Here is a 16,041-nt window from a genome sequence, read left to right on the forward strand (position 1 = left end):
ACCCTCAGAAAGCCTTCAGCAAGCCCTCAGCAAAGGAGAGAGAAAACCATGAGTCATGTTCCTGGCTCCTGACTGCTGAACACATGCCCTGCTCCCCAAGCCCTGTTGCTCCTAAATGGAACTCAACTGCCAGGAGAGGTTGCCAGTACCATTGTCCTCTGGCCTGGATTTTTGGTTTTTACGGCAAAACTTATAAGTGTTGGCATTAAGGAATCCCAGAATCAGATGAATGAAGGTTCCTTTAAGACAAAACTTATATACAAGAAAATATAACCACTCTCACTACACACACATACCACAGCAAACTCTTTCATCAGAACTCTCAGAAAATGTGACTAGTCTGTGTTAGGTTTCTTGAAATGCCCCATGATATATGCTCAATAGCATTTTGTTTGCCTAGACATGTTTATGTCTAAGTTCCTCTAAATCAGGAATCACTGCTGAGCTCATCTGGCTCTGTCACTGTGATGTGCAGGGATTTGATGGCTACATGCTAATTTGAACTTAAAGATCCAGTTTAAGTCAGTCTTCAGAAAATCATTTCCTTAACCTAAATCATTTCCATTACTTTCACCTTTATTATAAGATCCACCCCCCAAATTATAGTAGCATCCCCTTTAAGTTGTTAACTCTTATGAGTTCTATACCAGATCCGGTTCCTATAAAGGACATCTGAACAGTGCTGAGTAGAGGGGAAGGCAGTTTATCCTCTGTGCAGGGGTGGCTATTTGTGGATAGGGACAGCCACTTTGAAGCAGCATGTTCACTCTCCTGTTCATCTGGTGGCTCATTCTGATCATTCTTTTATCACAGAGCACAAGTTATTCCCCTGATATATTTGTACACTTGCCTTCTCTTGATGTTCTTACCATGCCACTTAATTCTAGTCTGTATTAAATATCAGAGCTGATCGTGGGGCTTCATAAGGATGTCAGAGACATTTACTCAACAGATGGGGGAAATATGTGGTGGGCATAGGAATGCACAGCTTTCCATTTCAGGACCCAGCCTTGACACACTTCTTTTCTTTTCTTTTCTTTTCTTTTCTTTTCCTTTCCTTTCCTTTCCTTTCCTTTCCTTTCCTTTCCTTTCCTTTCCTTTCCTTTCCCTTTCTTTCTTTCTTTCTTTCTTTCTTTCTTTCTTTCTTTCTTTCTTTCTTTCTTTCTTTCTTTCTTTCTTTCTTTCTTTCTTTCTTTCTTTCTTTCTTTCTTTCTTTCTTTCTTTCTTTCTTTCTTTCTTTCTTTCTTTCTTTCGTTGCTTATAAATTTCTAAGACGATAAGGATGAACTAATGCACCCCTAACAGCAAGCACAATGCCTCGATTAGGGGGAAGCACATAAGAAGTATTTGTGAACAAATGAGAGAATGAGTCTTTATTTAGATCATCAGATTGCTGGTAGAAAAAAAAAAAACCTCTCTAAAGCTGGATTTCTTGTATTGCTTTCAATTTTTTAGCAACTGCATGATGAGGTTCAGTTCATCATGAGAGAATTGGAAGAATTAAGAGGCAAAGGAGCCCCTGTGAAAGAGAAATCTCAACAACTGAGTGACCTTATTTACCTCCATCAGAAACAGACAGAGCGCATCCAAGATTATGACAATCTCCTACACAAGGTAGTCCTCTTCCACCAAGTCAGGGAGGAGGTAAGATTTATAGATGTCTAAAAGATTCCGGGTTTTACACTATGGAATTAAATTAATCTTAGTATCACAAATCAAAGTCAAATTGCTTGCATAAGAAGCTAACATAATCTGCACCTAATTTATCTATTATGATGTCCCATCCTCATTGTGTTCCTTACCTTCAGTCCATAAAGATAGCACTCATATTTCTACCTCCAAGCCTTGCCTCTCAGGCTACCTTGTGGGGCAGATCTTTGTCTCTCTTCTCTGTTATATAAACCTGTACCTCCTTCCAACAATCCCACCTTACTTGGAGTGACCTCCCTCTCTCTATATATATATATTCTAAATCTCTAGTGCTCTCTTTATTCCATACATCTGTCATTCTTAGTGTCTTGATTCTTAATTACATTTTATTAAGTGCAGCATTTTTCCCAACTCAAAGATAAGCTAGTTGAGGGCAGGAACCAAGTTCAATATTTATTTATCTCAAGTATCTGGCATTGTGGAGTTCTCAGTAAATATTATTTTTTGGTTGCTCTCTTCACAAGAACTTTGAAGTTATTAGCCTCCATTAACATGAAATAGAGGTGCATTGATATTCCTTTAATATAGCCTCTGAGTTTACTCAGATCACAGGCCTACACCTTGCTAAGGTTTTAGTAAAGGACCAAAAGGGCGTTTCCCTCTTTCATAGAACTGACAGTGTTACAGTGTTAGCTGCTCAGTGTTAGCCAGTTGGATTTGAAGCACTATAACATGTATTTGGCCATATAACTAATAATTACAAGTGGGCTTGGCAGCATTTCATCAAGCTAGTATAATATGTTATAGAAAATAGACTTAAAAATCTGTCTATGAAACTCAGGTTAATTGTTAATGGCCTAAATTCCAGCTGGGACATCTCATCAAATCAAGAGAACTGGTGTTTCTGGAGCAGCTGGAGGAACTGGGTGATGCTCCTGAGACTCAGATACACCTCAGTCGCTCTCAGGATCAAAAGGCACATGTGGAGCAGCTCTATCAACTGGCCTTTTCCTTAGGAGTGGACATTATCTCATCAACACAGCACCCTGTAAGCATCTTAGGACTGCATTCTACCTAATGAGAAGGAAGTCAGGCAGGCTGCTTAGCATATATTTCATTTGAAAATATATTCAACCATTGGGGTAGTTATTTGTGGTGAGCTTCTACCATCTACGTCAAAAGAAAAAAATTTTAAGGAGAATATTCAAACATAAAAATCTTATTGTGGGGCTAGGGTTGTAGCTCAGAGGTAGAGCGCTTGCCTAGTATGTGTGAAGCACTGGGTTCCATCCTCAGCACCATCTAAAAATAAACAAAATAAATGTATTGTGTCCTCTACAACTAAAAAATATAAAATAAAAATCTTATTGAGCACATCTATTTTCATGTTGATTTCAAAGAGAGTATGTTATAAAGCTGTGTGGTCCCACATAGCAGTTAAGTTTCACATTTGAAATGTGCCTAATGCAACTAAGAAGCAAAACTTTTAATTGTATTTAATCTGAATTAATTTAGTTATCAGGAAACTTTTAAGTATGTTTGGAAGAACTTGGTTTATGAATCTGCTTTTGAAATTAAATTTTATGAAATTTAAGTGTAGATCAAATATTTCTGATAGAAACTTGGCAATAATTGAAATATACTTGAAGTAAGAAATTATACCATATTTCAAAGACTTAATATGAAAAATTGTTATTAATTTTTTATATTGGTTACTTATTATAAAATGATGCTTGGAAATATTTATAAACTATATATGAAAATTAATTTCACTTATTTCTTTTTTACTTTTTATTATGACTACTGAAACATTTTAGATTATTTTTATGGCTCCTATTATATTTGAACAGTGCTGCCTTGGCATTGCAGATCTGGAAGACCTTAGATCCTAGTGTTTATCTATAAGAGTATCCTCATTTTATAGAGGAAAAATTTAAAGTCCAGAAGTGCTTATCCATAAAAGTTCAAAATGGAAGAGCCCAAGCCCCCTGGCTCTAGCCAGGGCTGTGGGAACTAGGTGTTGATCTATTTTTTCCCACTGCCAGATTTCAACAGAGGAGCCTAAAAGAAAAGAAAGTATTTCCAAATCAAATTTTCATAAATAATACAGAAGGCTCTGATTTTCAAAAAAAATCCTTCTCCAAATTTTTAATTCAAAGGAAGAAAAGATAATGGTTATTCCACTAAAATTTTATTGCATTAATAATGTCAGAATGGCCAATTTAATTTTAAAGTTCATTTAAAATAATCCACCAATGTATACATAACACAGGGGAACTATAGTATGTCTTTCTAAGCTGACAGCCACCTACTTTTGTCAGGAAAGAGCTTTCTTTCTGAAAGAGTTTTATTAGTAAATGAACTTTAAAAAGGAGAAAGTAAGAAGTCTCACTTGGCATAATGTAAATTGTTCTCCAGCCCTTTTCTGGCCCTCGCCCCAGCAGCTCCTCTGTGCTAGGTAGAGATTGGAACACTTGCATAATGAACCCGAGGTTAAACTCAAGTTGACGTGAAAATTATAGTGCAGCAGCGGAATGTTTCTAATGCATATTTTATGCCTTTTGAAGTAAAAATTATACCTTATAATGAATGGTGTCTCCGAGGAATTGGGCATGATGAGCAAATCTTCCAAACTTGAGATTCAAGACTGGAAATGTCTTTCCTGGAGTGTTGAGTGTCTGGCTTCCTTCTGAAATAATAATATTCAGATGTATTTAAGGTAAAATAAATTAGGATCCTATATCTTATTTTTTTGGGAAGTGTTGCTTCTGGGTTTCATAATGCAGGTAAATTGCATATTTGTCTTATGGCCATTTCACTGTTCATTTGTTACTTCCAAGTGCTTTTCATTTTTAGAATTGCTTTAATGTTTCTGCAAAGAATGTGCAGCAGCAGCTGGAGGTCCTTGAGGTGGACAGTATGAAGTGGCGTGCCAAATCTGAGGAGCGTGACCAGGCCCTGTGTCGCAGTTTGGAGTACTGCACCACAAGAGATGAAATAAATGAGGTGGGGCAGTGGGAACTGACACAGACAAAAGCTGTTCCCAACATGAAGTGTTCATCTTGTTGAACACACATGTGCGTTCACACACACACACACACACACACACACAGAGTGAATCAGGACACTTCCTTCTCATCCATGTCCTTTAATTCTCAGAACAGTGCCTTCAGTGTTCTGAAAGTTTCAGTAAACTTCAAGTTCCCAGTTTTGTTGAACTGAGTCAAAGCATTGAACATAACCCAGAAGGCAGGATTACGGGTATGTTTTATGTGTGTGAGTTTACTTGCTTTTGTTTGTTTTTTGCTTTTTTTCCTATTCAACCCTCATAGTAGTCACTTGCTTGAGCTGGTTCAACTTTTTTAGGGCACAGAAGACAGGGTGACACTGTCTGATGGCAGCCAGCTCAGCCTGCTGAGAGTCTATTTAAGTATGGTTGACTCATGGTGAAGCGGGTGCTAAGGACAGGGGAACAGTCTCTATGTTTCAGAGGCTACTACAGGGTATTAGCACCAAAGTCAAGTGGTTGGTTTCATATTTACTCAAACTGAGTGGCTTTTCTGGCAAAAAAAAAAACTCTCTGTGAAAAAGAAAGATAAACATGGCCCTCCATCCATGTCCATGTGCCCCTACATGCATAATTCCACCTCTTCCCCATCAACTGTGACCAACCTCCAGTCCCTAGACACTTACTGAGGCACCACCACCCCTTTCCCAGCTAAAATTTCCATTCATGGATTTACTAATTTGGGGGGAAAGCACAGATTTCTGAGCTCCTAAAGACATAGGTCCACTAGGCAAAGAGAGGAGGGTGAAAAGGGGGTAGTTAACCTTCTTGAACTTCTGGATTATACCTGAAGTTTTGTACAATCTGGGCACAGCAAGTATCAAATATTATTAAGCAACATTCAAGTTTGGACTAAATTTGAGAACTGAGCTCTAATAGTGGTCTAGCTCCAAAATACAACCCCCTGCAGGCTACACTTTTTCAGAGCACAGGCAGGTACAAGAAGGAGCATGGCTGGAAGGAAAGCAAGAAGGCAGGACAGTAGTAGCCACTTGGACCCCATCCAACAGGAGGGAAGCCGAAAATGACATCTACAAACAATTTTTCATTTAAGCAATATGCCACAAAGCTGTAGAGTCTCTGCTTAGAGTCTTTGTTCTAGGGAGTCACTTTCGACTAAAGTCTTGTTAACTTATTCTGAGTGGAGCCCAAAATGTAGTCTGGCCTCTTCTGGTTCCTGTACTATAGCTTACACTCCTATTAGGTCTTGTTAAAGGAGACAGTCAGAGCTTGTTTTTCTCCCTAAGTCTATAAAATTTGGATTTGTGGCCAGAGAAACAAGTTTGTAACAATCTCTCCCAAAGTTATCTACTTTCTTTCTCCTCCTGTCTTCTTCCACCCCTCACTTGCTCCTCCTCCTTCCTCTTTCTGTATACCATTGTCTTGTCCAAACGTCCCTGTCCCTCTCGGCAGTGGGCAGTGATAGTCCAGCTTTGCATTACAAGTGGAGTAGATGTTCCCAGCCCCCTCTGGCTGGGTTTCTATCTCCTGGAGGAGCCGTGGCATTTATAGAGCTGGGTCTCCCTGTTAGGCCCTTCCAGCAGGTTCTATTTATAGGGACTATCTTGTGATGAACTTGCACTTGGAACCAGCCAGCTGGGATGACAGATGACCCTTCCAATCACAGTAGGGACACCCCGGGATTGTCTGTACCGTTTCAGGAATGAACAACCAGACACATGTGGGTTTGATTTGGGAATCAGATATCATTTTAGCAGACGCCTGAATATTAAGAGAGGTATCCTTCCCATTTGCTTCTACTTCCAATCCAACTAATCTTTGATGTAAGTTACAGTTTCACATTGAAAGGATCTTTGAAAACCTTGGGTCTTTTTCTTTTCTCCTCCTCCTCCTCCTCTTCTTCCTTCTCCTCTTCCCCCTCTTCCTTCTTCTCCTCCTCTTCTTCTTCCTCCTCCTCCTCCTCCTCCTCCTTTTTTTTTTTTTTTTTTTGGTAAAGACATACTAGGAATGTAAGAATGTAGCAACCACATCCTGAACTTTCCAACCACAAGCCTATTGGGAAAATATCAGAAGAACATTTTCAATGCCTCTTAGTAAAATAAATATATATGTGTTCTAGTTTATATTGCAAATATAAGAGTACAAACAGATGGTCAATTTCCACAGTGGTAATAATATTTAGATATCAATAATGTTAAAAATTTAGACATTATTATCATTATTGCTCTTTAGATATAGGCACTTAGACCATTATATAAAATGAAATGAAGTATGGTACACAATTTTTTTTTCTTTTATTAAGAATAAAACCAGATACTTGGCTGGGAAACTAGAACATTCACAGTATTTGTTTGTTTGTTTGTTTTTTAAGTTAATCTTAGAACATTGTTTTGCTTCCAATGTGCTTAAAGTGCCTCCTGAAAGTTCAGACTCTGGGTTGCAGTAGATTTTGGAGAATGTCTAGTTTAATATCTTCGTTTTTCAAATGAAAGTATAGGTATATGATTTTCATCTTAATAATGCACGAGAGGACAAAGAGTTTCTGCTCATAGTATTCCGGGGGTTGACTCTGAATCAGGCTAATTTTTGAGCAAAAGTCAGTTGCTAAGTTCAGAATTTACCATTCACAAATGTTTCAGGCCCAACCACCCACTACATGATCTGATGTTAAATGTATCTTCTTCTCTATGGTTTCCTCTTCTGTTTCTATTTTCTATCTATTCTAAGATATTTGTATGATCGGATGTGACAGCATAGTTCATTTAGTTATTTCAAAAAATATTTCTTTCTTGACTGTGCTGTAACTAACTTGTGTGGTCTCATCTGCTCCAAAGGTGCTTTCAAAAGGATTTGGTACTTTAAGGCAAAATGTGTATATAAGTACTCTAAATATCATTTTTTAAAAATGTAATGCAATATTCCTTAAAGACAAAAACAATGATTTTGTGCCTTATTAGCACAAAATCATTGTTTTTTTGTCTTTAAGGAATATTGCATTACATTTTTTTAAAAAATGATATTTAGAAATTGTAAAACCTTATTTTCTTAGTATTTACCTACTAGAAAACACAGCTGTCAAACTGCCAGTTTTTTTTTAAACTTTTAAAAACTTATTCAAAAATTATCAAGGCACAAAATTATTATTTTTTGTCTTTAAGGAATATTGCATTACTTTTTTAAAAAAATGATATTTAGAAATTGTAAAACCTTATTTTCTTAGTATTTACCTACTAGAAAACACAGCTGTCAAACTGCCTGATTTTACGGTATTTATTTTTACCCATTTCACACAAAGGTGGATTTCGATGCATAAATGTTAAATACCATTGTATATTTTCTTACCTGGTTAAGTGAATAAGTGATTAATACACATAAACATATTCTCTGCTGTGTGACATGACAGAGGAACATCATTAGTTACTCATTCTTTGCCCATCTACATTTAGAAAAGTAATAAGTTAATATAGAGTATTTTTTTTTGTAACTTGACCAAAAAATCCTTTATATGACGTTAATGGAAATGTGTATCTAGAGGCTCATATTATGGGTCACAAGCAATTCCTCTGCTGAAAAGAACAGCAGTGACAGAATCAGGTTGGTATCCATTTTCTCAAAATAAGCTTTCTGCACATCAGCTTTCAGGTAATTATATTACTGTACCCCAAAGTGTTTCCACGTAGCAACATCTTGCCTATCAGGAAGAAAGCAGAAAAGGACTCAGCATATATATTCCATGTGTCAGGCATGTGTTCCAATGGCACAAATTCTTCTGTCAGTTTGGATAAATCCATCATCTGAGTTCTAGAGACACAAGCTGGATTAGAAACAGTAAATTGGAATAGAGGAACAGTATCCTTAGGGACACATACACAATCAATAAAAATAAAACCACCTGATATCATGTGGCACTTTGCTACTGACAAAATGACCATGGACAACCACCCACTGACAGGAAAGGAAGTAGAAAAAATTTATATAGAGAGCAAAACTGCCATTGGGGCAGCACCATGAAATAGTACAGACAGTAATTATTTTCCAGATTATAACCTGAATTTATTATTTAAAAATTTTTTTAAAAAGACTTCATTCTACAAATATCTTTAATGTGTGGCTACTGTGTGCCAGGCCATAGGAATACAAACGACCACAGGAAACTTAGTGTAGGGAAAATTAAAACCTAGGAGGCTTTACTTCATGGTCATTTGTTAATCGGGCGGCACTCTATATCTATTTGGAAGGTATGCGTAAGTAAATAGGAAAGTTTCCAATTGTTCAGGAAACATCCTGTGGGGTTAAACTATCTTAAAATTTCAGTGTTTAACTTGTGTAAACAACTGTAGGAAAGTTCCAGAAGAATATAGAGAACTGAAGATTAAAACTATAATAGTTATCATATCCAGAATATATTATGAAGATAGGAAACATGCAGAGTGGGTAAAATATTTATTATTGAGACCTGCTGCCACCTACAATTTGAGATGGTGCAATCATCTTCTCTTTCCCAGTTGCTCCGTTTTCTTTTGCTACAAGATGTGTCTTAAGCTCGGGTCGATGTGGTATGGTTGCTGAAGGGAATGAGAACAAGAAATTCTTGTCCAGGAACATCTCTAGCACTAAGGCTGAATATGCTACCATTTATATTTGGCAAACCATTTTGGTTAACTTTTAAGTCTTTGGGTGTCTTCCTTTCAAATGCAAGCATTCCTGGAGGGTGACATTACAGACTTTTGTTACTGAAATTGAGCATCAAAAAGTTTTATTTATTTTTCTTTTTTCGGGAATGGGCAAAATGGTGGGTAAGAAATGAAGCTTCTTGGGTGGACATTAAGAGAAATGAAAATTGACTACCATTTTTTTAAATTTTTACTTCTGACCAAGAATGTCATAATCCTAATGGAATTTTTTCTTGTTTAGTTTGGTTTTTAAATACATTTCCTTGGTTGTAAAATATCCCCTGTCTCTCACATCAATTGGTCTTGCCAGCAACAGACTTACAGATAATACATTCTTGTGCCAAAGCTGCCTCAACCAGCTTAGTCAAGACTAAGAATAGCAAGTCAGATTTCAGGTCAGAAGTCTCTTCTGCTTCTTCCCAACAACACTTTCATCCTAATCCTGAAAGGGAGTTTACAGCTTGCTAGAAAATTTGGTGAACATGCTCATTCTTCTAGTTTCAAAATGACCGTGGTTTTAAAATCTTAATAATTTTTGATCTAATTATAGCTGTTAACCTAGTCTACTTATTCCATGGCAAATACAGAGGAGTTGAGAGAGTGCAAAAATAGGAACATCAAATTATTGACTGAAATTTTTTTTCCTAATTTTTAAAAGATGTTCAGAAATTGTATTAATATGAATTGTAACAACAGTTAAAGATTTCCAGTTGGGTAATTTTTTTCTTGCTTCATAATTTGGGTGTTTTATTTTTCTGCATATGTGCTCAAGTCGAACAGTTGTCTTAACCATCTCCACCATTCCCTATTGTTGACAAGTGAACTAAAGTTAGAAACAGCTGCATGAACAATGATACCACACTAAGCAACCATGGCACTCAGTTCCTTTAAAAATATGACCCCAAGTTATGTGGGGATTAGATGGGAAGTTAAGTTTTCATATTGGAATGTGCAGGTAAGAAAAATTAGATACTGCTAAATTTTTTAGTTGCTGGAGGTAGCTCTCCATGCTGCTTGCCACATGTACCTCAAAAGTACTGAGTTTGAGTTGGTTAAGGCAGAATGGTTTAGATTTTGAATGTATTTCCAGTGGGACCAAAAGAGAAAAGTGCCAGCACCTTCAGCAAGGGAGCTCGAGTGTCAGAAAGAGGCTGATCCCATTTCACATACCCATAGTGTTATGAACATTCTTCAGCCTTATGAATCATGTTCAGGGGAAGTGCATACATTCTGAAGCAAACAGAAATAAAGTCACACTTATCCGTTATCAGTCTTAAATTTCTTTTCTTTTTCTTTTTGAATTGAGGATTTAACCCAGCAGTGCTTTACCACTGAGCTATATCCCCAGTCCTTTTTATTTTTTATTTTTAGAGAGAGTCTTGTAAGTTGCTGAAGGTCTCAATAATTTGTGGAGGCTGACCTCAAATTTGTAATTCCCCTACTTCAGTCTCCAAAGTTGCTGGAAATACAGGTGCATGCCACCCCACTCAGCCAGTCTTAAATTTCTTAACCTAAAGTTTATTTGAAATCTCATGGTTTAGGATTAGAGTGTTAAGGCTTTGTCTTTCTCCATTCCTCATATAATTTTTTATTAGCTGTTAAACCTTCTCATTTAAACAAGCATCTCTGTTCAGGTGCCAACTGCCATGATCATCACAGCTGTTAATTCAGGATCCAGAGAGGGATGATGGGGGATGAAGAAAAGACAAATAGACACACATAGAGAAAAAGCTGGGGCCAGGTTAGCAGCCAAACCCCATTGGAGTTTGACTGACTCAGAGCTCTCTCAGCATGTTTATTATATAAGTTTCATCAAAAGGTTATTTTTGGAAAAGTTTCAGCAAAGCAGGAAATCTAAAGGTTGCAGGACTGTCAAGACATTAGGGTCATCTTGTTATGTTCAAAATCCTCTATCTCCAGGAGTTGGTGTCTGAACTCAAGGCCTCGACTGCTAACTGCCGCTGTGCCTTTGTATGTAGCTTCCCTGGGCTGGTGTCAGCATAGCAACTGGGCCATCTTGACCTGCACCTCTACACAGGCATTTCCCAGTGCAACACTGCCATGGGGGAATCAGATCATGGTTCAAATCACCACTCTCCACATCTCCCTCCTTTTAATTTTTTAAATGTAACTAAGGTATGACTATTTTTAAGTGTTGGAATTTTTCCCTCTGGGTAAGGGAACCCTCAGTGCTGTAAGGAGAAATAAGTGATGACTGCTCTGGCTGCTTCAGGCTGAGAGGGGGCGACACAGGGCAAGCAGTTTGGGTTTCCCCCTCAGGAATGCTTTGGTCAATCGAGAAGTCTGTGGCAAGAGTCTGGTTTGGAAAAAAACATGTTGTAAAGTCATCTGGGAGGTGAGTGCTTCTATGAGAGAAACAAGAAGACATATGAGTACTAGAATGAGATTAATGCAAAATCATGAATATGATGATGACAATAGAGATGAACAATTTTTTATTTTTTATTCTACCAGGAGGTATGATCTTATCAGATAAGACCAGATTAATGTATTTAAGAAATCCTTATTATTTTAACACATAGAAATAAACTTTGGTTTACATCAGTACATTAATTTTTTTTGGTAGGGGTGTTTACCAGGGATTGAACTCAAGGACGCTTGGCCACTGAGCCATACCCCCAGCCCTATTTTGTATTTTATTTAGAGACAGGGTCTCACTTAGTTGTTTAGTGCCTTGCCATTGCGAGGCTAGCTTTGAACTCTCCATCTTCCTGCCTCAGCCTACTGTGCCTCTGGGATTATAAGCATGTGCCACTGCATCTGGCATTACATTAATATTTGATCTTTAAAAAAAAAACAACCCTTGAATAATTTTAACTAATTGTGCTAAAATTATATGTAACTAAATTTAATTACACACAAACTTTTAAAAAGTGCTTAATGGTTTTCATGTTAATGACACAGCCCCTCTTCCTTCCTCTAGACTGAAGTGTATAAAAATATGTCATGTTTCAGTAAAGAAACATAAGATACAAAATTTTATTTTCCATGGATAAATGTTAGTGATATATTTTCCCCCTTATTCTACCTTTGATAAAATATGCATGAAAACAAAATTTATCATCTTAACCATTTAATGTGCATAGTTCAGTGCTATTTAGTACATTCACACCATTGTGAATCTATAAGCACTGTCTGCATGTCTGCAGAACTTTTTTTTTTTTTTAACCATTCCAAACAGAAACTCTGGTCATGAAACAATAACTCACCACTGGGATATGTTTTTTAAAACAAGAATTCCTGTCTTGCTCAGAGGTGGTATTATTATACTTATAGTTGTAGATTATAGCCTTATGGGGAAAAAGTTCCTGCCTAAGGTTTATCTGAATATTAAAGATATAGCTCCTTTACATCTGAGACTCATAAAACTGACCTCATCCTTTCCTGCTAAAATCAAACATGTGTACATTGAAACATCAAATGTCATTGTATGTAAAATATTTATTGGCACAAATATGCTAATTTATTATAATATTCTTGTAAATCATTTTCTGAGTTCTGATAAATTGTTTACAATTTTTGAATTTATGGCTCTTTTGACTCCTTCTAAACATTACTGATTTATCAATTAAAATGCTCTATGTAGTCTCTATTCTTGGTTTAGTTATAGTTTCAAGCTAATGCACAACAATTTCATGACCATATAAAATAAATAATACTGATTAAGCATAAGTATGACAGATGCAAAATTACATGAATATAATAATTTCTGTGTACACAAGTCTGCTAAGGCTTTGCAGACAATTGTCTCCAAGAAGTGTTAAATATAAGGTCAAGGCTTTATTTTCAAATATGCAGAATTTGAAATAAGCATTTTGAGAAAGCATGCATTTTCTAGAGCAGATACATTTTTCTGCATTATGAATCTAAAATCTCACCTGGTGCACAGCTTTTATTCCCTCCCAAATAAATTATTTGCTGTCATTGAAAAGAATTTTAATGTTTTTCTGACTTTTCTCATCATAGCTCAAATTTATCAACCATGACATTGTTCACTCTTGCTGTTAAATGACTCCGTAGAATCTTGAGGTTAATGTTTTCTCTGTATTTCTCTTTGCTGATAACACAAAGAGAGAGTTGCCTGTCAATATCCTCATCCTTCTTGAATATAGAGAAGGGACAGAAAGTGATCTGTCTAATAGAACTGAACTGCTTAGAATTCTGGTGCAATGGTAAAGTCAAGCTGTCATCATCTGTTACCCTGTTCTCTGAGCAGAGACATGTCCTCAGGTTAGCATTGCCACCATGGGCAATGACTCTCATTTTATTTATTTATTTTATTTATTGTTTTTGAAGCACATCTGAAGTTAACAACCTATGTCTAAGAAGTGAACTCCTTTGAAAATGACTCAGGAAAAATATTTTTTAACTGGGCAAATAAAACTGTCCTATCAGATCTTCTTTTTCACTCCAAGGTGGTCTCAATGTCAACACTTCATGGTCCTCTTCAACCTGAATAGTTCCTTGGAGCTTAGAACATTTAAATGTGATGGCTGCAAGAGAACATTGGGAGATGGAAGAATCGGGAACAAATATTAGCACAGAGAACAGAATGAATAGGATAAATGATACCAAATAAATAAAAATAAGAAAATCAAAGTTGGTGAAAGCCTTTGCACAATATGTTAGAAACTGTCTTGCTTGGGGACCAATGGGATATTCTGTAATTTTAAATCCTAATAATTACAAATCAAAATGTATTAAGAACAACTGATGACTACTCATATTGGGGGATATATTTAAATTCACACTACATATCCACCTACCTGATTTGTTAGATTTCTATTGAAAATTAACTGAATACATTTTGAAGGTTATACATATTTTGAAGTGTTTAGATATCTTGACTTATCATAAATAAATATAAGTTTTCTTATTTTAAGAATTCTGTTTCTTTTTATTGAACTGTAGCTCAAAGAGTCATTCAAAGATATCAAAAAGAAATTCAACAATTTGAAGTTTAACTACACTAAGAAAAATGAAAAAGCTCGAAATCTGAAGGCTCTTAAATATCAAATACAACAAGTTGATATGTATGTTGAAAAAATGCAGGTAACGAAAAAGTGTTTGTGTGTGTGTACTACAATGATTGCAAAATCATTTAGTACTTTATATCAAGGTGCCTATTGGGGGTTTTTTGGATCAAAAAGATCATTTTCCATTTTTATAACATTTGGGTTTCTTGTGTAAAATAAGTAATAAATTAATTTATTTCTCCTTTTCTTTTCAAAAATAGTAATTTTATCCCTATAGTCCAGAGTCTGCCTTCCTGAATGTTCTTTTTTTTTTTTTTTTTTTTGGTTGGTTTTGGTGTTCAGCAAAATGGTGCCAATTTTAAGTGGACTCACCTGTAGTCACAGTATCATCCTGTCCTTGATAACAGCATGCCACCCTTAGTGGGAATTCTATCATCTAAAGTCAAGTGTTGCTTTTACTACTTTTTAAAATATTGTTTATGAGAGCCAGATTTTAAAATTTTTATTAGTTTTTTTTAAATTTAAAGTTTTTAAAACTGATCCATAAAGACATAAAAATTATACATACTTATATATATTTATGTGGGGATAGGTGCTGTTTTAATACATGCGCACATTGTGTAATGTTTAAATCAGGTAAAACGTATCTGTCTCCTCAAACACTTATCATTTTATATTTATGATGAAAACTTTCAGAATTTCTTCTTCTAGCTTTCTGGAATATGCGATTCATGATTGTTCTCTGTAGTCATCTCTGCACTAGAACACCAGAGCTTCCTCTCCTGACTGTAACTTAGTACCCATTGATGGACATTGAGATTTATCTTTTGAGGTAGCTTCAGAATGATTTCTACCAAACCTACCCTCATGTCAACCTCTGTTCTTCTCCCCAAGACATATGTACCCTGTAAGCCTCCACTTACTTTCCTTGCACCACTCTGTCTCAGCAGCTTCCTTTAAGGCTCTCCCAGTCCCTTGATGACCACATGAATGGTGAATGCCCTTTTCAGGAGACAGTGAGCTTATTAAGAACAAGTATTTGATTTTCATTTTATGATGACTCTCTTTTTCTAAAATTCCTACTAATATTTTTAAAATCTGTAATAAACCCTTCTAAATTGTTTATATATTTGCTGAATACTGGATCAATAAAATATTTGGAATAAAACCTATTATTTCCAAAATACATTTATAATAATTGTGATTTTAACATATCAGAATGGTGGAAGTTACAAAAATTTGTCCTTATTGTCTTGCTATTTTATTGCTACCCTTCATAAATCAAATCTGATTTTTTTCAACTTTTTTTTTGCACAGGTTTTGAGAAAGAAAATGGAAAAAGTTAATAATAAAACTTGTGATTCTTTCTTAAATTATCCAAGTAATAAAGTTAATGTCCTTTTGGAAGCCATGAAGGATTTGCAGAAACATGTGGAGGACTTTGAGAAAGTTGTCACAGATTACAAAGTAAATCTGGACCTGACTGAGCATCTCCAAGAAGTAATAGAAGAGGTATCATCTTAGTATTGTGATGGTATCCTTGTTGTAATGTTTAAAGAAATTATTTTGCTAGTTTAAAACAATGTTGCATTAGATATTATTGTCATTAAATCCCGGAATCATACTCCCTTTCATGATTGTTTCCTTAGGATAATTTCTTGAAGTAGAATCTCTAGATCAAAGGGGATGGCTG

General features: G+C 35.9%; 1 protein-coding gene across 5 annotated transcripts in view; it reads left to right on the forward strand.

Annotated features, from left to right (window-relative positions):
• Nucleotides 1-16,041, forward strand: part of Ccdc141 (coiled-coil domain containing 141) — a 189,300-nt gene that overhangs the window by 151,686 nt on the left and 21,573 nt on the right. For 3 of the 5 annotated variants that reach the window (XM_071619021.1, XM_071619022.1, XM_071619024.1), the window contains 5 exons: nt 1,456-1,644; nt 2,519-2,698; nt 4,507-4,656; nt 14,284-14,424; nt 15,666-15,860. In XM_071619021.1, the coding sequence (XP_071475122.1) occupies nt 1,456-1,644; nt 2,519-2,698; nt 4,507-4,656; nt 14,284-14,424; nt 15,666-15,860 (855 nt within the window). The remainder of the gene's footprint in view (nt 1-1,455; nt 1,645-2,518; nt 2,699-4,506; nt 4,657-14,283; nt 14,425-15,665; nt 15,861-16,041) is intronic. The other 2 variants (XM_071619023.1, XM_071619025.1) reach the window with 2 other exon arrangements.

Source organism: Marmota flaviventris, chromosome 11, assembly GCF_047511675.1.
Source record: "Marmota flaviventris isolate mMarFla1 chromosome 11, mMarFla1.hap1, whole genome shotgun sequence".
NCBI classification, from domain to species: Eukaryota; Metazoa; Chordata; class Mammalia; order Rodentia; family Sciuridae; genus Marmota; species Marmota flaviventris.